This window comes from Aphidius gifuensis, linkage group LG3 (genome assembly GCF_014905175.1).
Source record: "Aphidius gifuensis isolate YNYX2018 linkage group LG3, ASM1490517v1, whole genome shotgun sequence".
NCBI lineage: Eukaryota > Metazoa > Arthropoda > Insecta > Hymenoptera > Braconidae > Aphidius > Aphidius gifuensis.
In genome coordinates, this window is record NC_057790.1 from 20,831,884 (window position 1) to 20,859,793 (window position 27,910).

The window sequence follows — 27,910 nt, forward strand, 5'->3', positions numbered from 1 at the left end:
TCTCGTCTAGTCTCGGCTGTATAAATAAAAAGTGAACAAAAGTAAATTTTTTTTTTTATTATCAATACAACATTTTTAAATATATACATTCTTGTAATATATGTATGCATATAAAATATTTTTTTTTCTTTTATATTTTTTTATAACGTAAGAGTACTTTATTAGTTTTTTTTCAATTATTAATTAACAATAAATATTGCATTTATTCTAACTCAAAAAGTACGTATCAATTGTACTGAACCACAAACAAGAAAATATATAAAATGAATATAAATTAAATAAATAAATTAAGTTTAAATTAAAAAAAAAATGCTTAGTTATACTTTGATTTAACATATATAATTAAGATGTTCTTTATTTATTTCATACGTTTAAATTAAAATATAATTTACCATTATTTTTTTAAGTTGAGCTGGATTTCAATTCAATTTTTATTCATTTTATATATTTTTTCGTTCGTTTATAGTTATTATATAGATGCAATGTGTATATAAGAACTTAATACCAAAAAAGGCACCACAAAAAAAAATTAAAGAAACCAAATTTGATATTATTGACGACACGGCGAGACTCTCGCGAGTCTCGCGAATCTCGAGTAATGCTAGTATCGTCTCGGTCTCGTCTCGCCTGAAAAATTTTCAGTCTCGTCTCGGTCTCGTCTCGAGTTCGCGAGACGAGACGAGAAAGTGCCGAGACTGGTCTCGTCTCGTGTGCATCTCTAGTATCTTCATATATATTGATTTGTCGATATATTATATCGATTGATGTTACATCGTCATGTGAATTTGTAAATAGTTTACTTAATTATAAATTTGCATTTATTATCGATGAAATTATCAAACCGTATGCATGTACTTAATCCAAATGAACATAACGCTAAATCCATAGATTTATTTTTGGCCACTTGAAAATAATAACAGAGTAATTCAATGATACTTGATTCATATTTAAAATTCATCATTAATTTTATGATTATTTACAAATTGTTATCATTTTTTAAAATTACTAATTATTTGTTTTTTAAAAAACTAATTAATTATAATTAAAAATTAATAATTCATTATTAATTTATAATAATTATTCGTGAAAGCATTTAAATTTCATTTTTTTAATTTACAATTTTTATTATTACAATATATAAATTTGTAATTTTATCAAGTTAAATGGTTTTTTTTTTATTTTTATAATGTTATGGTCTATTGTTTTTATTCATGAATATATAAAGTCAATTTTATATCCATTATAAATGTCATTTTAGTAGAATTATTGTAAATATAAAATTTCATAAAATTATTTTTTTTTATTCTATTTTATTTTTTATTATTAAAATAAATTATACAACAGTTTATTATTATTGTTTAATTAATTTTTATTATCATTATTATTTGCATGAATAATTTTTGGTTTATATTGATTTGAAGTTTAAGAAGATAATCCTATGAATATGTTGTTATTACGTTGAATCGAGAAAGAGGATTTTCTGGATCGTAAATGCGTTAAAGTTTTGTGTAGCTACTATTTTCATCGATAATAGGAAAATAGAATTATTTACGCCTATTAGAATAATGCTTATTTTCAAACCACTAAAAAATATAAATATAAAAAAATATTATTGCCCAATTTAAATTTTATTATGGTATATAAAAATATTTTTAAAATTTCATATAAAATATTGATTTTACCGATAAAATTTTAAATATATATAAATTGATTTTCAATATTTCATTTACTCTGAATATTTAATAAAAAAAAAAATATTATATTGTAATTTATTTTAAATTTTTCATCAATAAATATTAAGTAGTAAAAAATATACCATTATGATCTATATATTGTTATTAAAATTTCAATAATTGTCACAATATATTTGCCATTTAAAATAACAAATAAAATCAATAAAAGCATATAATATCGTACCTATACAATTTAATGTCTGTGTACTAAAATTCAATAATAAAAATTCATTACCCTGTTAAATAATTTCATGTATTTAAAAAACGAAAAAAAAAAACATCCCAATAATTATAAATTTATATTAAGACACTTTAAGTTCATTTGAATCGTTTAAAAATTGAATCGAAAAAAAAAAACATCTAGGCCTTTTTTTACTATTAACAAATCAAAAATTGTTGAAAAAATTTTATTAAAGCTATTATTTTATTAATGCAATGATATAATATTTTTAAACTTTGAATTTATTTTTATTTATATTTATTTTTGAATCATCCTATAAATATTAAAAGCATAATAAATTTAAAAATAAATAAAGTATATAATTTTTATTATTAAAACCAAGGTTTATTGTCTACTGTTTGAAATAAATTCATAAATAAAACTGTCAGACTGTTGTATTATTATTGTCACATATTATGAAAATACATGAATGACTACTGAATGATAGTAGGTCAATATTTTATCAGTTTATAAGTGGACTTTTTTTTTTCTTCTTTCATCACCCACGTGTTGTAAACACTGTACTAAAGTCACATGCAACTTCCATAATATAAATTGTGCACAATATGTGTGTCTTGATTGTTTTCTTTTCCTTTTTTTTTATGACGTTTTTTTATTCTGAAACTGCATGACTCATAAAATCATGAGCATCATTTCAACTTCATTCATGATTTTTCATTTATTTTATAATTTTTTTTTTTCTCCACTCCACTTACTTCTCATCTCACATTATACACATCTTTGTCTTGTCATATATAAATTTAAATATTATACATAATTTATACTCATACTTTCTCACTCTTAATATTATTATTATTTTATTTTATTTACTTTTTACAATGTAACATAAGAGCGATGACTTTTGTAATTGTGTGAGCAAGTCAGCATCCTACACAAAATTTCCGGCGCCTACGATTAACTATTATTTCAAAAATTAATTAATAAAAATTTTATTCATATATTAATGTAATTGTTTCCGGTGTTTAGTCAATATTAAAATTAAAAAATTAAACTAATAAACTAGTCAAACTACAAAATACAAATATTCATTTTTTATCATGATAAATTTATGGAGAAAAAAAAAATTTGCAACTATTTATTAATAATAAATAAAGAAAATAAATAAATAATTTTTTTATTTTATTTTTATAAATACTCTTGGGAATATTTTTCATAAAATTGTTATTTTTTCTTATTTATTCTTGAAGTGATGTGAGCGATCATGGAAAATCGTCAACTCCTAATGGAACTTTGTCATTCATATATAACATAAAGAAAGAAAAAAGATGAATTTTTATGACAAACACGTACGAGGCGTTATATATATATAAATTCTGTTCTGTTATTTACTGGCTTCCTTCCTTCCTTCCGGTTTTTTTCGTTGGTTAAAAAGAATAATATATGAATAAAAAACTAAAGTGCAAAAACAAAAAGAGAAAAAAAAACAACTTTTCATCAGGCCGCCAACACGTCAGACAATGATTGATCAAATGGATCATGGTAAATGATTGATTTGTTAAAAAAAAAAAAAAATCATATGTCAATATTTTGTTGATATGTGACTTATTTTAAAAGTAATTTATATAAAATATTTATTTATAAATAAATTGTTTTCATTATGATTTTTCAAAAACTTGACATCATTTTTTTCGTAAAAATTATAATTTTTATTTAAAGAAATTATTTACATTATTATTTTATAAAAACAACAATTTATTATTTAGTATTTTTGGGAGAAAAAAATAAAAAAATAGTTACGAAACAAACATTTGAAAATGAAATTGAAAGCTGCGGTGACAAATCGATGCCCATTTGATTGTATTTGTCGCTGACGGATGTCGGCCAACTGCTGTTGGTGTCACTTTTGCAATATGTTAAAGTAGAAACTAAAATGTCAATGACAAGCTACAAATAGTACATATACATGGTAAAGAAATAACATGCTTATACGATAGATATATATATGTGCATTACACAAATCGAATGTAACCGTAGGATATGTGATCTCATGTTAAATGATGACCTCTGCAATTTGTGCTTAAATTTGTTCTATACTGATATTGATGCACCAAACATCGATCCATATATACACCAAGATAACTATCATCATGAACACAATATATTTCTGTATATAGATAAATAAATATCCATTTAGTTGATTTTTTTTTCTGATACAATTCTTTTGTTGATACAATATAAACATTTCAATTTTATATTTTCAAGTAAATAAAAGTTTTTTTTTTTTTATTCTCAATTTCTTATCATCATACTTTTTTGCACAAATAAATATACCATATATTTTTTTAACATTAAAATAATTGTTATTTAAATAAATAATAAATTTTTTATATATTTTTATATAATATAAAATATATTTTTAAAAATTGAAGCAAAAAAAATGTATTTTTAAATTAAATTAAAAACAGAAAAAAATTTGTGTCGAGTTGAAAAATATATTGTGGTCAAAAATGAGAAAAAGAAAATAATTTTGTGCGTGAGAAAAATTCCATTGCAAAAAGGACACACACACTCGACAGTCGCGACTTTGTATTTATTGGTCTAGACTTTGAGATCGGTGTATATTCGAAGGCAGAAGGAGAAATAAAAATATAAAAAATATAGAAAGACAACGTGCGAGTTGTATATAAAAAAATAAAAAAAATAACAACAATAATAATAAGGATAAAAGGAGGACAGACACGCGAGTTAACGGGCGCGTGCTTACAGACATTTGGCACAAAAAAAAATATTAAAAAAAAAATTCACATAGGTATATAAATTCAAAGTGAAAATATATACACTATCTGCACTGCAGACTTTTTTTTAGTCATAAAAAAAAAACAAAATAAACATTTTTTTTTTTTAGAAAAAACAATTATTTTAACATACCATGTTTATAAATAAATAGATAAATTTTTTATTTATAAATTTTTTTATATATCTTTGATTTAAAACATTATTTATATTTAGAAAAAAATAACCAAAAATATAAATGACTTTTAGGAATAAAATCAATTCATTTGACCTAGTTTTAATGATAATATTATTATAGGATAATTGAAGTGCCATTAGATGAAATTAATTTAAATTCTCGTTGACCCAAACTCAATTATCGATCGATAAAATTGTACAGTGGGTGTTTATAATAAATTTATAGATTACATTAATATAATTGCATATTTATTTATATGTAGATAAATATATATTACATCAAATAAATTTAGCTCGCGTGTTCACAATCCCTATCAAGCTCTATATAAACTTTTTATTTTTATCTTTTTTCCATTTTGACTTTCAATTGTATTAGTAAAATCTATACACTATTATTGAGATATATTATCATTTTTCATTTTCATCTTTTCATTTGGGAAAATCCCTCTACGAAATTCAAGTTTTAACGATTTAAAAATTCGACAAAAAAATACATTTAAAAATCATAATAAAATAATAAAAATAGTCACATTAAAATTCACATCATCTATGGCAATAATAGAAAAGAAAGAAAAAACACATAATTAAATATTTTTTATCTACACAAATATAACTTGACAAACTCAATAACAATAAATAAATTAATTTTCATAATTAAATTTTCACAAGATAAAATAAAAATAATATTTGTTTTCAAAGAAAAAAGAAAAAAAAAAAAAATATTAAGAGTAAATAATTGATCCAATTTATGAGTCTGTCGTTGTGAGAGTGATTTTCATTTCATCTCAGAAAACATTATTATCGGCTAGCATCGACCAACTCTATTACGCCAACTTCGATTATAACTTTGGTGTACATAAAGTTTTCAAGAAGTTTGAGTGGGCCAATTGTGGTGAAGAAAACTCAAAGTGTTATATAGCTTTTATATAAATATTATTATATAAATTTATAAATGTGTATGTAAAAATTTATTTAAAAATCATGCGCAATATTTGTTTCAAACTGCAAAATGTGCAACCTACCACAAAGCACATTTTCTTCCTAATATTATATTTTGTTTTATTTTTTTATTTTCACTCAATTTTATTGCATATATATTTACCAAGTATATACTTGAAATAAATTTTGCAGATGTCAGATAAATCTCAAGCAAGACAAACTGCCACTTGTAATTTACATTTTTAAAATTATTATTCCAAATATAAATATTATTAATTAAATTTGTCTATTTTTTTCTTTTCATATTTTAATATTCTTTGTTATTATAATTCGAGTATGAAAAATGATAATAAATTATGTTTTAATTAATCAACAAACTTGAAAGATAATCAATCGAAATATTAAATTGCAAAAAAAAAAAAAAGCTATTATCAATTTATTTATTGTAGTTTTTCTTTGTTAGATGTATTGCCAGGGTATTAAAAAGTTTGAGAAATGAATAAAAGAAGATGGTTAGACTAAAAAAAAAAAAGTCCAAAAAATATATATATAATAATAATAATAAAATTTGACGTTGAGTGTGTGGTATGTCCTCTGGGTCGTGTCCAAGTCTTTGCCCGTCTGCTCGGTCTTTCGTTGTCGTTGTCGACGTCGACGTCGACGACGTTGGTACCTCCATCACTTTCTACGTTAACCAGTGGCAGTGATGGTGGTGTGGTGGTGGATATGCTACTGGAAAAAGCTCGTCGTCGAGCTCCACACGTGACACGAGTACCAACTTGGTACATCGTCCTGGGAATCGTAATTCACTCGAGAATTCTTAAAATGTTTCTTTCAATTCCAACCAAGTCAATTCCCTCTGAGCAGGAAAAATAAAAATAAACAAATAAAAATTGAAATAAAAAATAAATGAAAATGAAATAAGGTTAGAAAAAAATAACGAAAAAATTGTACAGTTAGACGATTGAACATTTTCATCTAATGTGATCTTGTGTTAATTTTTTTTTTTTTTAAACTAAAACATTTCGATAGAAAAATAATAATTAAAAAAAATATTTAATTAACAATTTATAGTATTTTTATTCGTTGGCAAAAAATAATAGTCAATGGAAAAAATTAAATAAACCATTCACGAACTTTGTGTGTGATTAACTTATGCTTCTTAAAAAAGCTTTATTTTTTTTAAATTTTTGTCTCTAATGAAATAAAAAAAATAGCAAAAATTAAAAAACAAAAAAAATATCAGTTAAACCAACAGCATGAGAAAAATATGTATTTTTTTAATTTTTATTTCAAACTTTTAAATTGATATAATTGACATGAACAAACAATTAAAATAATGAAATTTTAAATTATTATTTATATTTTTTAAATTTAATATTGTTACACATATTATTTTTTAAAATATAAAAATAATAAACTTAATCTTGTTAAATTTTATGATTCTAAAAAATTCATAGCTGTGAAAAATTGTTTTTATTTTTTAATTTAAACTTTATTATTTTAAAGAAAAATTATATAGAGAAGTTTAAGTATATCCTTGGTGTGCATAGAAAGATATGAAGAATATGAGATATTATAAATTACAAACGGTCGGCCATAACGAATCGCCAAAAAGCCGGTTTTGCTGACTCTTTCTCACACTCTTTTATGAACACGCGACAAAAGCTCACCGAGCTTTTAATACCCACAAGCGTATAGTTGAAAAATTTTCCAACAAAAACGAAAAAGATGCAGAAAAAAATATATTTTTCTTCCTTTATTTTATTATTTATATTTATTTTTATTTTTTTATTCACTTATTTTCTTGTCTGAGAGATGAGAACGGAAACGGCTGACATATACATATTTTTTTTTTTTTTTTTAATTATTATTATACACTTTTACTATGCGTATACGTGTAATTTTCAAGTAAATCTTTTTTTTCTTCGAAAAATTAATTTGTAATAAAAATAATAATTACGAGGTTTTATTTTTTTAAATTTATTTATAATTAGTTTAAAATTAACGTGGTTATTATGAAAAATTTCATGCAATTAGGTCAATTAATTATTCATTTGACAATATATAACTTTGATGTTTTTAAATATCATTTTATAATAAATTACACTAATAATATAATTCAAAAATTTAATTAAATTAAAAATAAATATTTTTATAATAAAATTAAAATAATATTTATTTAAATGAATGAAAAAAAAACAAATAAAACTGATTCATTGAATATATATTTAATAAATCGTTATAAATTATTTGCATAAAATTTAAAACAAGTAAAATTCTTGGGTGAAGTGTGTTCTATTCTTGAGGAAAATACGACAGGAAATAACTGAGACGAAAGTGCACGTTGAGTATGCAAATGGATGTTAAAGAAATAAGGAAAGATGTGTATAAGTGAGGGCCAATGCCAAATCCCGAGGTGACACTTGGCACCATCACTATATAACTCTGTTGAATTTAAAATGTATATACTCTATAGTTGATATATTTGTAAATTTATATGTGTACATAAAAATTAAAAATATATATTCATTATAATGTGTGGGTGGTTGGATATTAATATTGCATTGAATTTAAGAGACTTCTTGTCTTCATCCTGGGTCAAGAGTATAAAAACAACAAAGAATTTATAAGCGCCACGCATATATATATACACATATAAATTTTATGTATTAATTTATATATATATATATATATATGTATTGTAATATATTATTGTATGTGATGCCAAGTGTAAATAACAAGACAAAACATACAGTGGCTTTATGACTCATCTACATCATCCAATACTCGCCCAAAACTTGTTGAAGGTTATTCTTGACTTGCTGTATGTATCATCATGACTTTGATGATGGTACCTCTTTTTTATTTATTTATTTATTATTCTTTTTTTCCTCTTTTATCTCTTTCATCTTTTACAACACAACCTTATTCTCTCTATGTACATACACTTGACTAAAAATAAAATATATATTTGACTCAATCATTGAGTTCAACAAATAAACTTGACCCTTTTTTTTTTTAATTGAATTATAAATTTTTTGAAAATTTGATTATTTGTTAATTAAATTAATTAAATTATTATTTTTTCATTTAAAATTTCATGTAAATTAATTAATTTTTTTTTTTTTATTTAATTAAATTTATTATTTATTATTTTTTGATTAGTTTTTCATGTAATTATTATGATTATTGTTATAATTTTAATTTAGAAAATGAACAAGTTGTATGACTTTATACCACATCAAAATATACACAAACAATATTCTCTTCAATTTGAAATATATATATGATATGTATATAATTTTAACAACGTCAACAACAGCAATAACTTTTTATAACGTTAAACAAGCTTGTTAATTGATAAACCGAGTTTACGATTAGCCACAAACTTTGTGTACAATGTAAACCCATGTAATTCACTTGAACTTTATGGTATATTAATTTGTGCACAAATATATATATTTAATTTTGTGTTATAAATACACAAAATTATGACAACTTCATTGCATTTAATATTTGAGATATAACTTTTTGAGTACATACATTTGACTCTTAAGCTTGTCAAATGAATTTATCCATATAATATATAAATTTAAATATATACGCAAAACTTTCATGTTTTTTTTTTTTTTTCGTTTATGTTAAATATATATTTTTTAACCCACTTGTATTTTTTTTTTTTTTTTTTAAATAGAACAAACTTTCTAACAACACATTTATAAATATATGTGTCAGACAAAGTTTGGTTTTTTTTTTTTTTTTATGTATAAATATATATATTTTATTCATTTATTTTTTGCAAAATGGCAAATGAAACTAATGAAAAAATTTTAAAAGTTTATTTTAGTTTAATAAAAAGGGAAATAATAATTTTATTGGTTTATTGTTGAGAGTGATAATAGAAAGAGAAAAGAAATGAAAAAAAAAAAAAAAAAGATTGTAGAGATAATTCAAGATTCTTCACAAGACAATGAGGTTATTATGAAAAGTGAGTTTTGTATGAAGAGTAAATAGAGTTAAATTTTATCTCAGAATAAATTGTGAAAAGACAAAATTTTACAGCGAATGACTTTGAGTAGTTGAGAGTAGTGGTAATATTCAACTTGATTCCGCCTATTTTCATTCTGAATGATAACTTGAAATAAAATATTATATTATATCAACCAAAATGGTATTAATTCCTCAAATCTTACCGATAACAAATGTCTTAATTATTGCTCTTCAACGGAGATCAATTCAATTGCCAAAAATTGTTGAGAAAACTGATCGAAATTTTTTGGTGATAATCAACAAAGTAGTGGGCCAATTGAAAGACGATAATATATTTTTTAAGATTTATCTAAAACTTGTTTAGTTGATGTGATAATTTTCATTGTTTGCACAATAAAATTTACACTTTTAAATGACAAAATTTATTGAGTAACACAATAATTATTGTGGTACTGAAAACAAATTGTTGATAAATACTATAAAAATTGTTAAGCAGAAATCGTAACAATTTGTAATAAAATATAGTAAAAATTATTTAGCCCAGTTAAATTTGTATATAAACCATCAAAAAATATTATTAAATATTATAAAATTAAAATTAAAATACTAGAAAAATTATTGTCTTGTATAATAATATTTTTTGTGGCCAGTATGTCAAATACAATATGGCTTTTTATAAACAATTTTAGTCAAAAACAGTAACACTATGATATTTTACGACTCATTTATTTAATTGTCTAACAAATTTTATTAATTTTCAACTCTATGATCTTCCACATTGTAATAATTTCTTATCAATTTTACAAGTATCAACAAAACTAGCAAAAAATGGAAAAAAAAAAAATACAATTATCATAAATGTATATTTATTCTATCATTTTGTTTATGTCTGAATGTCAAGTGTCATTGTCAACTTTTTTTTTCTTCATGTTACAAATATAATTTATATTTTTTTTATCTCATAAATTACAGACAGACGTTATTTCTTCACGATACTTTTGATTAAGTAATAGACTGAATAATTTAAATACATTAGTGATAAAATACGTAATAATAAATAGTTTCAACTATAGCCGATATGTTGTCAATGTCACTAGTGTCTCACACACGTATTCCCTCTTACATGTTTATTTTATTTTTTTCAATTTCATAGTATTAAGTTTTGTGTGGTCACTGGTCAGTTGACGTGTACAAGTCAATCGCTATATATATATATACACCATCAACAAATTAGAATAATCAATCACAATGAAGTCAAAATATTATTACATAATATTTATATTTTTATTAATTTTAACATCTATTACTTTGGATATTTTATATACAAAAATGTAAAAAAAATAAACTTAAACTTTCACTTATTTCCATTATCATTATTTTAAAAATTTTTAACCATTTTATATTGTTATTATTATTTTTTTAGAATCACGTTTTGTGTTATTACAAGTTTAGTTGTTTTCTATCTTGTTTGTGCGACGATTATTCCATTTTTTATTCGTTATTCACGTTCAGTACAAAAACAAATAGTTTTTCTCAATAAAAGTAAGTGAATTATGAATTATTTATGTCACAATATACTCAAGTAATAAGTGGAATTATTTCAAGATTGATCGCAATCATGATGTAATAAATTTTTTTTTTTATTTATTTACTTGTATTTTTATTATTATTATTGTTTTATTTCTCAGTTCCTTTTCCAATAAATATTGACCTGAAGAAGCCAGAGACACTTGGTATTAATGGAGCTAGAAATTTTTATTTACATACCAATGAAAATGTTAAAGTTGGAGTTTGGTAAATTGACCTTTTGATTAAATATATAATTTTTTTTTTTAATCAAGTGTTTTTTAAGTGTTGAATGTAATTTATTTAATTATCTTTTAACTGATTAATTTTTGTTTTTTTTAATTTTAGGCAACTTTTACCTCAATTATATTTAAATGAAAATAAAATTATTGATGATGATTATTTTGATAATGTATTGAGTAACACAAGTATTCCAATAATTGTATATTTGCATGGTATATTTTCAAATCGAGCACTTGATCATAGAATTGGATTGTATAAATTATTACAAAAAATGAATTACCATGTTATTACATTTGATTATCGTTGTTTTGGTGACAGTGATTGTGCTGATCTAAGTGAAATTGGAGTTGTTGAAGATAGTCAATATGTTTTACAATGGATTATGGAAAAAGTAAAAAATAATTCAACTCCAATATTTGTCTGGGGCCATTCACTTGGATCTGGGTATAATGATTCATTAATTTTTTATATAATATAAAGTTTTTTTTTATGTTTTTTTATTCTTGTTTTACTTGATTAAAAAATATATTTTTTTCATTTTATTATTTTTAGAATATCACTTCATACATTGGCTCAACTTACTGCTAAAAATATACATATTTCCGGTCTTTTTTTGGAATCACCATTTACTAATATTGCTGATGTATATAGAGGAACAATTTTTTATAAATTATTTAGCTTTTTACCATGGTTTTATTGGTCAGTTATTGAACCAGTTGATAAACAAAATTTAAAATTTCAGTCTGATAAATATATCGGAGTTATTAAGTGTCCAATTATTGTAATACATGCTGAAGATGATGAAATTGTACCTTTTAAACTTGGTGAAAAGGTTTGAATTATTTAATTTAATTTTTGTGTGTTTTTCTAAACAGAATAATTTTTTTTTTAATTAGCTGTACAACACGGGCTTGCAGTTGCATGGAATGAGTACAAATAACTTGCAAATGATCAGTATAAAAAGTACATTCAATTGTGGCCATAAAAATATTTATAAATACGAAAAATTACCTGAAATAATTGAGTAAGAAGTTTATTATTATTAGAAAAAAAAATTAATTAATTTATAATCATTAACATTTATTTATTTCAGAAATTTTATAACCAAATGTTCGCCTGCAGTCAAATTAGATAAATAAAATCAACAACAAATCCGCAATTTACTCAAGTTTAAAAAAAAAAAAAAATGAATGAAATTTAAATATAAAACCAACCAGGATAAAAATGTTATATCAAGAGAATTAATTTATATAAATTTCAACAAATTTAGTGTTTTATATGACTAAAAAAAAAAATAAAGTAAAATAAAAAAAATTTAATATTTCCGTAACTATAAATAAAAATGTATACACGTGTTTTATATTTTAAAATATTTTTTATATTTATAAAATTTTTTTTAATCATTGACTAATTACAAATTTCAAATATTTAATATACAAGCTGTTTAATAAATTATTAATTTTCTTAACATGTTATTTTTTTGATATTTTGAAAAAAATATTGGGGGAAAAATAAATTGCTTATTCTTTCGATACTCATTGAGGCACATGACGTGTTGGGCAGTTTTAATAGCTTCATCGTAATAGCTTTTTCATTTCAGAACCTTACAAAAGTCTGATAAAAAAAAAATCCAATACTCCCTTTCATTTTCTTCCATATCGTACAAATTTTTTTCCTTTCTTTTATTATTATTTTTTTTTTTCTTGATTTCTATATATTTGTACTTTTTCCCAACACTTTTCATATATATTTTTTTTCATATTTTTATTTTCTTTAATATCCTGTGTGGAAAATGATGCATCGTACAATAGCAGACACATTGCCAGACGGTACACTCAGCTATTTATAGAAACTATATCTGTATGCGTTGTATACTATTTTAAAAAAATAAAAAATTAAATAAAAAACAACACTTGATGGTCGTCTCGTCGGTTTCACGCGCACAATTGCGACGCCAAAGTGACGGAGCCGACGAATTTGGCACACCTCCAAATTTTTTTTACCTTTTTTATTTTTTTACAACCCTAAAAAACTACCCTACACATACATAAATACATATCAATACAATATTTTTTGTATATTTATTAAATTTTGCAACATTGCATTGTAAATATATCAATGATGAAAAATATAAACAAAAAATAAATGTATACATCAAAATAAGATAAATATATTTGAAAAATTAAAAATTCATAATATGAAAATTAATAATATAAATTAATTAAATATGTAAATATAAATATATTTTATATATATACAAAATATGCATATGACAGAACAAAATTGATATTTACACTCGATTGAATGTTATGAGATTATTTGCATAATTTGTATACAACAATTACTGGCAAATAACAGAGAATTAAATATCGTATGGAATAGTAAATGTGGGTGTGTTATGTGCAATGTGAATAGGGGTTAATAAAAATAAATGAATAAATAAAATTTTGATATAAACTCGTGTGCTATTGTCATTTTTGGGATAAAAAAAATAATAATACTAGGGGTTGAATTTATATTTAGTAAATTGCTGAAATTTCATGAAACGCAAATAATAAATATAAACAAATTTGGAGGGAGGAAAAAAAAATTATTGCTTGTAAATAATATAGTAAATTGACCACTAATACATTGAAAAAAAAAAATACTGTGATTTTCCCTTAATATTTTGCATGTTTGCATTTCTATATGCTATTTTTATTTTTTTCTTTTTCACAACTTTTTTATACGTATTATTATTATTATTCAAAGTTACTATCCGTGTGTTTTACATTCACATTGTCTTTTTATATTTTTGTAATACCATGCGTGGTATATATAATATACATGTATATATCCTTTTATATATATTTTTTTTCATTTTTTCATGAATATTTTTCATGTCTTTTTTGCATGCTCACGTTTTACCAAACAATTTCCAATTGCTTTGTCAAAAAGTTCATCCTCTGCTAAAAATGGCTACTGATTTACAGGCTCGAGGCACTCGAGTGTAGATTTATTGCCCGAAAGCTTGGACAGAATAAAAAAAAAAATTAAATGAAATGTAAATAAACAAAAAAAATCAGTCCTCCGTTAGGGAGATAAATTTTTTTATTTTTTTGTTTTTTATCTAGTGCGTTTGTTTCCGCAAATGGTGAGTGGTGAAGGGTGGCAAATAGGTATATTCACAAATGAGAACAAAAGCAATATAGAATAGATGAGACAAAAAATATTTCAAACTCTCGTTGCTCGTTAAAACGTGTGCTCAATTCACTAACTCTTCCATGCAGCACTAAACAAGAAATATATTGTTTTTTTTTTTATATACACATTTAATATACACATATTTTATTTATAAAACAATAAAATGATATAATTATATGTGACATAATAAATATACAAATATATTAAAAGAATAAACAATTTTATATATCATTGAACACAGTATTATGAATACTACATCATTTTTTTTTAATACAAAAATGAAATATATAAACAGTTTACAAAAATATATGAAAATATAAATTTTTAAATGAAAAAGAAATAGGGACAAAAACTTAATATTATTTTGAATAATTTATTGTTACATGTATTATATATTATTTTATGAAGTTTATGTTTAAAATGAATGTTAAGTTATCTTTGCAATTAGATTGGTGCAGGTGATACTGATGGGCATAAGGGAAGAAAGAGGTATGAAAGTTGCAAATTAATTGGGAAGTCAGTGGTAAAAGTTAATTTCGTATATTTGAAAGGGCCTTTTGGTGTCAGAGAGTAGTTGAGAGAAAGAGAAAGAGTGTATATACATATAGAGAGGCTTTCGAGTCGTTTGGCTCAGGTGGTGGGTATATATATATATATGTACATTTTGTAAAGCTTGGATAGTAGCAAATGTAACGAGTCGTAGAACTGGTGTGCAAGTTTTCCTACTGAAAATTGCGGCAACTTGGATATATTCAATGTGGCTATATATATGCATAAATTTTAAATATATAGCAAAAATTTTCAGCGAGGTAAAACAAAGTACGTACAACCTAGAAATATATATAGTTTGATGAAAAAAAAAAAAAATGAATTGAAAAACCATAATGAAACCAAATGAAAGCGTTCAATTTGATTTTACTACTTGTATAAAGTATGCACATGAAAAAAAAAATATACATGAAAAATTGTTGAGATAATTTTAGCCAAAAATAAGTAACAAAAAAATGATTGTGATAAATAATAAAACTTGATGAAGAATATTATTTAATAATAAAAATTTTGAATATATTTAACGCAGTTTTTTTTGTGTAAAATATAGTCAAGCAACATTTACAAAAATATATCAAAGGATTTATTTTAGTTGTCTCGTGACAATGGTTTTTTAGGGCGCGGCATTTTTAAACTTTACTTAGTTGGCCGAGCCCTTTACTTGTATCTTTTTTATTTTATTTTTTTATCATGAATTTCATTTTATTTATTTCTATGTTTGGTTCGTTTGGTCATTTCAGAATCATGTCTCTAACATATAAACGTGTATTTAAAATAAAACTAAATAAAAATTAAATTACGAGAATATAAATAATAAATATGAATTCAAAATAAAAAAAAATAAAATCTTGCGATTAAATAAAATATAAATATAGAGTATTTTTCATCTGGGTTTTTATGGATATAAAAAAATTAATGTACATACTTTTTGTACTGTTGAATAATTAAAACTGTCAAGTGTTGATTTTTTTTTTAATTGCTTTTTTTTTTTTTTTGTATTTTATTTTTATACAGGGATTGTTGAAAAAGACCAATGTATCTGAACGAACAAGTACACAGCTCTTCTGATCTGCAACAGGTAGCATTTGCCTGTTCGCCACTGTGTGTCTTGTTATATCTATATATATAATCACACATTTCATATACACTCCACTTTTTTACATAAACTTATTTCTCTAAAACATGAAAAAATTCATACTTTTTTTCACCACTTGCTTTTTCAATTATTCATTTATTATAACGTTTTTCTATTCAAAGAAAAGCTAATAGTTATAATTTTCATTCTTTACAAACGAGCTTTTATTTTATTAAAAAAAAAAAAAACACATTTTGAAAAAAAGAATAATACAAATACTAAACTGTATTAAACAAAATATTTTTTTGACATTTAAAAGTTAAATAAAAAAAAATTCAATTTTCCAGTCTGTAAAAGACTGTTAAAAATTGTAAAAATGTACATGAAATTGTGGCTCTGGGAATTTGAATGAAAGTCCTTCTCATAAATTTCAATTTTTCTTTTACTTTTTCTCTCTACTTTTTGAGTATATATAACGACTGACGCTTTTTTATTTAAAAAAGAAAAAAAAAAAACAATTTAAAGAGAGAAAAAAAATTAATACATATCTAATAAAAGTGAGAGAGAATCATTGGGGGTTTGTAAATAGTCTCGGTCAAAGAAATGAGAGAAAAGAATAAAAAAAAAAATTGCAAAAGATATACGCAGTGTGGTATTCTATTCAAAAAAACACACGGCAAAGAAAACTAGATATGAAGTACCATAAATCCTTTTTATAAAGCATATATATATAAAAAAAATAAAATATAATTTTAATTAAAAAACACAAGGATACTAGTCTATTTTGTTTATCATATATTTTTTTATTTTTAATATTATTTTTTTTACATTTGTTTATTACATTTCATTTTTCAACTTGTGTTGCATCAGCTCTTTTTTTTTTTCTCTGTACATTATTATTATATTTATTTGTCATTATAATAATTATTATTTTCAAAATACATGTCTTCATATTTTTTTAATTAGTCTTATTACTTGACGTTCATATTTTTCTTATCATTCTATTGAATCATAGCTTCAATGTGCAAAATAAAAGAAATAAACAAAACTGTTTTTTATATAGTTTTTTTTTTCTTAATTAATTAGATGTCTTTTTTTTTTCTTAATTAATATTTTCGAGTGTCTTTGATATTTGTAAACAATAAATTGATGAGATGCAATTGTTTGATAATAAGACTCACTTAAATGAAAAGTTTTAAATAAAAAAACTGTCTTGAAAATTTTTATGTTGAGCTTTTAATTAGTTTTATAATTCTGTCCAAGAATTAATTTCTATTAATAATAATAATAATTTCTGTATAATTAATGTTGATTCACAGTATAGTGCATTTACAATTCTTTTGATTGTCGAATAAAAGCTTTAATTTTATTTCCTTTAAAAGAAATAATATGAAAATATATTGATAAAATAAATTTAATGATTGTTGTGCTGCTATTATTGATTATTTGAACTACATTTGACATCATTATTCTACTGATGAGTCAAAGATACCTTTTTTTTCTTTTTTATACAATATTATTATTATCATGTCTGTCGAAAGTTCAATTTATAAAAAAAACAAGTCAAGTGTCGTTGAATTTTTTATTCAGTTATTGACACAGTAAAAAAATATTAATCAATGTTAAATTTATATCAATAAATGTAAATTATAATGTTTAAATTTGAATATAATAACTTGAGTGATATTTAATGGCATTAAAAAATGTTATTTTTATTGAAATTTCAATATTGTAAAAATAAATTCATATCGATATTGAAATATATTAATTAATCAAATGCAACCTTATTATCTATCAGTCACTCATACTTAAATAATTAAATTTTTTTTTTTCTTTTTTATTCCATTTAATCAGTGTAATTTAAATAATTTTCATGTATTTTTGATTTTTCAATCAAGTGTCAGTCCAAGTAACTAACAGGGTAATAAAAAGAAAAAAAAATTCAATTCAATGAAAAGTTTAAAATAATAAAAAAAAAATTATTTAAAATTGCTTGAAGTATTTTTAATAAAAATACATACAAAGACACTTAAACTAATTGAACTATTGTCACTGTAAATCCAATCTAATCAACTTCATTAACTTTTGACACAATTCACAAAAGGTCAATACTTGAAACTTTATTTAATTTTTTTTTTTTCCAACTTTTTATTTCACAATTTAATTACAATAAATGTAAGTTGTGCACTTGTACATTTAATTTTTTTTTTTTTAATTTTATTATTGTTTACATTGTTTTATTCTTTTGTTTTTTGTTTTATCGAGTAACAATATACCGAAGCAAATTGAACCTTATTTTATCTAAATTATCAATTTCCGTTCATGAACGAGGTGCATGATTGAATCAAAGGTCTTGATTTTACATTGTAAAAACAAAATTCATTATATATTTTTTTTAAAATTATATTGTATATGAATTTTATTATGCGTGTATATTACCAAAATAATTATTTATTTTTCAAATCAATTATCAACTAATAAGCTTTTTGGCAGTCACAGAAATGACGAGCTTTTTTTGGCTTTAATTTTTTTTATTCTCCAGGTTGTTATTAATTTTAATGATAACTGTTTTATTTTATATAAAGAAAAACATGTCCCAGGTAGACATTAGATGTCAATTTAATAGACAACACATACAAAAAATTAGTATCATTATTTGTGATTTTAAAAAACATTTTTATTGAAAAAAAATATGAAAAACGTGAACTCATTATTTTTGTATTTTTAAAAAATAAATTTTCATTATTTATTATTTAAAGATATTATTTTTATTATACTTTTATATATACATTTAAATTGCATTATTACTTGCTTCCAATATCTCATCAGAATTAATCATCTTATATTTTCAATAATTCCATAAAAAAATATAAAAAAAAAACTTTATCAATTTTTTTATTTCTTCTCACTCTTTTCCTTCTTTTTATTATTTTTTTTTCCAATATAATGAAGATTTTTACAGTATTTTAAAAACGAATTGAGCTGTAGAAATATATATAATAAAATTAAAAAAAAAAGGGTATATAATATAATTGGGAAAACAAGAGAATGAGTGTGGACAAGTTTAAGAGCTGGGAGCTTTCTTATTAATTATTTTTTTAATGTTTTTTTTTTGTTTTTGATTGACTCCTTTAAACGTGTATGATTGATTTTCTTGAAGCAGCTCTTCGATGTCTATAATTTGACTTTGCCGCCCTATTTTGGACCACCGTGCGACTAATTTTACTCATCTCGTTTATTCTTTTATCGTTTCGCCGCCCTCACTCGTTTTGCCTCTTTAAAGTAATGCCGAAACTAGCTGGAACCGGTGTCGTTCATTTGGCTCACCTTTTTATATTACTTTTACATTTTTTTTTTTTTACGTAATTTTTTTACTAATTTATCTCAATTCAGAAACTCCCAAATTGGTATTTCTAACCACCTGATCAAATATATAAACACAAATTAATGTCGATATTTTTTTTTTAATAAAAATAAAAAACTAAATGACAAAAAAGATAATAAAAATTACTCAATCATAATATTCAATTTGTTATTAAAAAAAAATATGTTTTTTTTTAAATTAATTTACATGTATTGTGTGTTATTTAATAAAATAGAAAATAATTTTCAAGTAAAATCATAGTTGTTTGTTTTTTTAATGTTAAATCATAAAAAAATCTTTTGTAAAAGTTTTTAGATTTTTTTTTTTTTCATGTTTTAACTTTTTAAATACGAATTCTATTCGAATTTAGATTACGATTCGTCGTGCACCATTGTCCCATGAAATTATTATGGATATCCAGCACACTTTCGTAAACTCCTGCCAGACTCTTTTACATATTTTTTTTTTTTATTTTATTATTCTCTTCCAAAAACTTTATATAAGAAAATTTTTATATAGGTACTTGCATTTACTTTTGTTCTTCTTTTGAAAAGTTTGGAAAATTTTTTTTTTTTATTTTTAACTATATAAATAAATATATATATAATTATTTGTTTTAACAACAATTTAATGAGTCATTTTTTCTATTTTTTCAATGATTAATTTATAATTGGTATGCACTTGTTTAAAATATATACATATATGTATTTTTAACGAGTTAAATTATTCATTTAACACTAGCTAAAATGCTTTTCCAATTTTACCTTCCGAATAAATCAAGTGGTTAAATGCAAATTTCACTACAGAAAACACAAATAAACCGTAAAACGATTGATGATTAAAAATTCAATCGGTCAACCAGTAACAATCAAAATTTATATTTTTAACTACATGCAAATGTAATTTTCCATTTCATAAAAAAAATAGTTAAAAGATAAAAATATATATTTTTATTAAATCATTAAAATTTGTACTTAAAAATATTTTCTATTTCTTTTTTGAATAAAAAAAAAAAGCTCTCAATAAATACTGATCGATTCTTTTTTTTTTTTCTTCAATTAAATATAACTTCAAAAATAGATTGTAAATCATCTTGGAATTTTCACTGGTATATTCTTCGTAATTCCCACTATATATTCACACAAAAAATAAAAAAAGATTTACTAAATTTAAAAATATATATCAAATATTTATCCTCAAGTAAATATTTATTTTATAATCATTTACAAATTATCGTTTATAAATTGTAATAGTTTAAAAAAAAAAAAAACAGTATATACATAACTAATAAATATAGATATATATTAAAGTAATTTTTACTTTGTAAATTTTTTCACAAGAGTTAGTCTATAGCATTAAGACATAACGGTTTGTCATTTAAACCCCAGTCACGCTCTAACAAGGCGTCACATCTTGATAGAATCTTCACCTTGATCACTACATGTATAAAAAAAAAAAAAAACTAAAATTTCCTCAAGTTTTCAACGACTCTATCTATCCATCTATACCCCCTTAGTATACATATCTCTATATCACCAACTTGTTACCAATGAAACTGAGTTTGAGTATCTAATTACCTCACGTACATCAGCTTCATGTCATCGTATTTCAATGAAAATTCAATAAAGACTATACAATATAAATTGACAATGAAAATTCAAAAGACACTGAGATAACGATGACATCACTTGATTATTATTATATAATATTATACAAGAGTAACAGATTGTATTTTATTACAACGTTGCCCTACAAGGGTGTTTTAAAAAAACAACAATTTCAAAGTAAAAAAAAAAATGTATAAGTATATTTATTTAATAGCAAAACAACCCTTGATTTAACTTTGAAATTTGAATATTTTTTTTAAATAAAAATAATAAATTTAATTGAAAATAATTATTTAGTTTTATAGCTAAATTAATTGTTTTTATTATATCAATTACATTGACGAGAGTATAACAGCTAAAATACATGATATTAAGTATTAAATCTTAAATTATGTGGATCAAAGCTATTTAATTGAAGATATATATAATAAAATAGTACAACAATGTCTTGAATATCAGATGCTCATAAGCGATCTAGATCCAAGACACAATAAAGTTGTGAGTACAACTTGAATTCCAAAGTCCAGATGAAGGTGAAAGAGGAATTTGTACAACAATTTTATGTATGTATATGTTTAAATTGGTATATGGTATAATTCAATGAACAACGGGTCTCGACTTATACCAACGCAATGGGGTTATATAATAAGGGGCTTCACTTGCGACAGACGCGACAGTGCAATAACCCACCTTGGGTTTTGTTATATACTAATCCTCATATATATATACTATTATAATATATACATATACCTTAATAAATTATATTTCACCAACTTTTATATTATTATTATTTTAATTAACATGACTTTGATATTTATAATTAATATCTTTCTTTTTTTATGTCAAAATTTTTCTGTATATAATATAATAATTTTATGTATAAAATATTTAGTTTTATTTGTTTAAGTAAAATGTTAGAATTAAGAAATTAATTTGTTGAAATTCTTTGGTTATTTATGAATTGTCTTTTACATAAATATATTTTTTTATTTTATTATTAGTACGTGATATTTTATCGACAAAATAATTCTCATTTTATATAAATAACAAAACAGATGATATTTTATTTAAAGTTCTAAGAGTATTATCAAGATATTTATTTATATTTTCTTTGATTGACGAGATTATTCATAGAATATTTGATGAATTTTAATGTAATTAGAATATCAAGAATCATTTTAAGAAACTGTCATGATGAAAATAGGAATATTGGTTATATTCAAAAGTTCAGTAGTCATAAAATATTAATGTAACAAAGTAACAAACTTTTCGAACATTGTATCGAATATTGCATACATATAAATTTATTATAAATACAATTCTATATATGTATACCAAATATGTATGAAATATTTAAAATATATATGGTATATATATGTGTGTTGAGTAAATGCTTGTTACAGCTTATTTTCTATTCTCTTTATGTGTGTGAATGCACAAAGTGCAACTGTGTGTTGGGTCAAAGAGATTTTCAACAGCCAATGTATATAGTTGTGCTGTAATATGTGTAAAAGTATATATAGCTTGTGAGATTCAACCCTATAAATTTATCTTTGTGTGGGTCTCTTTGAGATTTTACCTTAATAGCTTATATTACACCCGATCGCCAGACGTTATGAATAATATGACGAGAGTTTCATAAAAGAAACATATAAATTATTAAGTATATATACTTTTTTTATTTTCTGTTTAAATAAATAATTGTAAAATATTAAATTTTAACTTGCCAACAAATTGTGATTTTAAAAAAGACAATTTTAAAATTAAATTTTTAAATTATTTTTTCTTGAATTTTTAAAGCTCATGTTATTATTTTAATTTTTTTGTTCTTTTTAAATTTATGAAATTCGAAAAAAAAAATACTATTTTTTTATTGTTTGACTTATTGCGTGTGTTAATGTGCTATCAAAAAAAATTTTTTTTTTCACTTTTATAACAAGAATAGCACTGGTTTTTTAATATTTGAAAAAAATAATTTTTACTTAATTTTTGTCCTATATTATACGCATGTATATATCGAATAATCTCAACCGACAATCTACACGTTGTATTGGGCAGTTCTTTTTCCGGTATGTTGAACAATCTCCCCTGTTACACGTCTCACGGTTAAGAAACTTGAAAACAAAATTTATAGTAATATCGTGTATCTACAATACAAATTACAAAGTACAATATATGAAATAAAAAATAACAAAAGATTAACAAAAATATATATATAAATTTATATCAAAAATACATCATATTAAAAATTAAAATAACAACATTGTCGTTTAACTTACCAAAAGGGAGCTTAACCGTCATTTTTTATTTTATTAATTACAAAAGGGCTTGAATGTTTTTTTGAATATAGTCCTGGTCTGTCTCTACTTCCTTGACAAATTTTAGAAATATCTACTGATGCGTTTCCGTAGGAGAATTTTTTAAAAATAGATTTGAAATTTTGTCGATCGAATAAATTTCTTGGTAATCAAAAAACGAAAAAAAATGAAACTACTTTTAAAAAATATAGCACAATAATATGTATATATAATTAAATATTAAACAATCAATTACTAACCACGATTATTAATTTGATCATTATTATTACTTTTAATTTTTAATTTTCCGCATCAAAATATTAAACTTGCAATCTAACAGAAATTCATCGATTATACTCAATTGATATTAATTCATACGAATTTATTCGATAGCCAATTAAACGCTTGATAGGATACATAATCAACAATCCAATATGAAATTTTATATTTTTTTTATTTTCCTGAAATAATAATCCACACTATAATACCCAAAAAATCCATGCAAATTGTATCAACAAAATTTGTATATTTTACAATTCATTAAATTCAATTGGAAAATTTTGATGATCATACCAAAATTATATAATAATTTAAAGCACATTAAATATTAAATATTAATTAAAAAAATTATATAAATTTACAATATTAAAAAAATATTTTCATTTTGAAATAATAACAAAAGTTTAATGATCCAAATTATTAACTATGTATAAAATTACAGAGTCTATACCTAAGCAAAAAAAAAAAAAAAAAGGAAAAAAAGAGTTTTATATAAAATTCATAAAGTATTTATCCTCACTGTGTATACTATTATTATAATTATAATTTTTTTCTTTTTTATTATCAGTAGTTTTTCACCCTGAAGGTAGCTTTGACGTGCAATTTGTAAAGTTTCGTGTTTGATATCTGTTCTAAATCAGTTTATTGACTGTTGAGTTCAAGATCAACGGCCATCTTTCAAAGATAAAAATAATAAATGACTGACAAAAAAATTTTTATAACCCAAAAAATATAACATATATATATTTAGCCAAGTTTCATACATACAAAAGGAAAAAAAAAAATACTCTAGAAAACGCGAACAAGGCATTAGAATATGGATTTATAAAAAAAAAAAAAAATAAATAAAAAGGAAATGTGAATGCAATTGAATGAGGTAGAATTGTTTGTAAATGAAAACCAATAAACATTCCAGGCATGAATGGAATTCAATTCAATTTTGGTGAGAACGATCATCGTTGAATCTATATCACTTGTATGTATTCATGTATATATATGTGTAAACACATACATTAAAGATCACACACTGGCATGTACATATATTTAAACACAAATATATATATGATCAACATTGAATGTTTGAACCAACGATGGTATAAACTGGATGTACTGCAAATTTTCTGCTAGTAGGCATTGTTGGCCATTAACATTTGCCCAAGAGAACTTGCATCAGCAACCGTACATAATCGAGCAAAATTATCTATTTTGTATTTGTAACCTCATCGTATATGCTTCTTTCTACATCACTCTACACTGTACCTTTTTATTCTTCCTCTTTTCATGCATCCAACACCACCACCACCACTACTCGTATATACTAATTCGAGTAATGGCATGGATTAAATTAAATCCCTTTATACACCAATGACCATTATATTCCATTGCACTGATTATTTTTCACTGTACACATTTACTCTGATTAACAATTTTTTTTTTTTTTTCTCTTTTGTTTTAAATTTTTAATTCACAAATTTGCATTAATCACATCATTTTATAAAATTTGCATCATTTAACTTGATTTAATATGTATTTATTTTTTCATTTATAAATACATTTTTTTTAAATTTTTTATTATTAATTTATTATTTTTAAGAAATAGCTTATATAATATTAAAAAAATTTTTTAACTTTAATTTTCTCAATATATAGTAAATTAAATTAAATATTTTATATATTCAAAATATCGTTTTTTATTTTTCTATTCACTTCTATCTATGGATTTTTTTTTCTTGTATATTGAATGTCGGCAAATGACGAGTATGACGAGTTATATGTAAATAGTTTTTTTATTTTATTTATTTTTTATTTTTTCATTCGTTGTGGTATTTCGTAACGAACCACGTGCACAACAATATATATTCCCATCACACAATTTTCGTTGTTACATACAAATATAAATACATATATATGTGTATATTGTTACCTGTATGAGTACCAAGTGAAGTACATGTGCGCGATTTGATGGCATACACCCGCCGCCCGCTTACTCCAAACGAAAATGCGTTATTCGTGCACAGAATATTTCTTCGAGTGGAATCATCCAAGCAGAAGCTCCAACCGTGAGGAAGAGATTGTAATCCACGAGTTATCTCACACTCGAAATGTACCAATTGTAAATGTATATGTATGTATATAAAACTGCAAAATCCCGTTTCGATTCGATTTCATTCTCATTTTCATTTATTACATTTTTTATATTTTTTTCTTTTCATCTTCTGTTTTTTGTTTGAAATTGGTTCAACTAGCTCTCTATACTGAATAAAGAAAACTCTAAAAAAAATTATCTTTGTGTTATTTTAAAGCAGAATTATCGTATTTTTATAAATAAAAATAAATTAATTTACCAAAAACACAAGTACATATATAAAAATCATTATTTGTCAATACAAGTTTTCATTTTTTATTATATGTTATATTATTTATTTGTTACTTTCGAGTATACAATAATAATTTTAAATTTACTCAAAGATATATATATGGAGAGTCGAAATAATGCCTTGTTCGATTTACTGTAATGTAACACGCAGATGCTCCCTTGGGTATCGATCTGTGTCGAGAATAGAAATATATATCCTCCAAGTATTTCTACAACCCCACAGTGGACTCGTAAAATTCGCGAAAGTCAAAGATTTACTCTTTAGAATCGGCCGTTTCATTGCCAATAAACCGAGCGAAGGTAACGAAAATAAAAAAAGTAAATGGAATAAAAAAATAAAATAGAATAAAGGGTGTGGAAAAATAAAATAAAAGTAAAAAAGAATGAAAACAGAGGGTTTCTAAGGTAGTGGAATGAAAATCTTATCACGAGAAAAACGACGAGAAACGAACCGTTAAGAAAGTGGAAATGCGTGTTTTTCTATTGAGCTTTTTAAAAGTATATACAGTAATTTTTTTTTTTTTCACATACAAACTCTCTTATGTACTTTGAGACTAAACGAGCGACACAATAGCACTACTTTAAACGTTTAAGAATGCACATGAAATTTGTGAAAATTAAATTAATTTTTTTTTTTATATTTTTTTTTGTTGTCATAGTAAAAAAATTGTAAATTTAAAATTAATACTTTAAACTCAATTTTTTTTCTATATATCAAGAGATAAAATTTTGTAAAATTATCAAGTAATTTGTCTATATTTATATTATTATTATTATTTTTTTTTTTTGCAACTCTTAATCAGCGAGTTTATTGTAGACTTCTCTAGCAAAACCACAAACTTGGTAAATAAGTTTTCTCGAGGTTGAAGTAGAAGATGTAAAAGTGGAATGACAGGGGGATGAATCTGTACTGTATATATAGGCATTTATTCAGTCGAGTTCACTACGAGTTTTTGGCACATTTGCTTAACTATGTTAACAGATCAAAAGTCTTTACTTTCTAACATTTTTCCACTCTCGTCTCATCACTAAATTTCAACAATTTATACTCTTGTACAATTTCAAAATATACTTGAACTATAATTTTGCTGTATTGTCAGATATCAACAATTAACCCCGTTTGTAAATCTAATACTTTAATTATAATTTTATATTTTATTATTTCCAGATGAGTGGAAAGAGAACGAGAAGTTTCAAGTGTGCTGTTCATCATCGTGACAGAGAAGTTAGCTCAGAAAATGATTTTCATTTATTAATTCATGAACCACCCCTTTTCCACAAGTAAGCTCAACAATATATTTATTTAAAAATTATTTTATTTTTTCAAATTGATGTAAATCTCCATTTATTTGTTTACAATTTTGAATTTAATATAAAATTATAACTTATCAAGTTTAGTTGACATATTCAAGTCTATGTATAGTCTAGTTTTATATAATAAAATAACTGTTAGAGTAGCTGGTGCACAAGAGATAAGACCAGACAAATAAAATATCTTGTATATATATGCAATATAAAATATTATTTAGGTGTGATATTCTAAGCAGGTAGTAG

At 22.9% G+C, this 27,910-nt stretch overlaps 2 protein-coding genes across 2 annotated transcripts in view; both read left to right on the plus strand.

Annotated features, from left to right (window-relative positions):
• Positions 1–27,910, plus strand: part of LOC122851033 (rhomboid-related protein 3) — a 114,095-nt gene that overhangs the window by 50,356 nt on the left and 35,829 nt on the right. The window contains exon 5 of the mRNA XM_044150082.1: positions 27,525–27,637. Within this exon, the coding sequence (XP_044006017.1) occupies positions 27,525–27,637 (113 nt within the window). The remainder of the gene's footprint in view (positions 1–27,524; positions 27,638–27,910) is intronic.
• Positions 10,996–12,821, plus strand: LOC122852689 (lysophosphatidylserine lipase ABHD12-like). The gene is made up of 7 exons (XM_044152631.1): positions 10,996–11,147; positions 11,240–11,358; positions 11,505–11,610; positions 11,731–12,069; positions 12,178–12,457; positions 12,522–12,649; positions 12,719–12,821. Exons 1-7 carry the CDS (start codon positions 11,065–11,067, stop codon positions 12,762–12,764), a joined length of 1,101 nt encoding a protein of 366 aa, XP_044008566.1. The 5' UTR covers positions 10,996–11,064; the 3' UTR covers positions 12,765–12,821.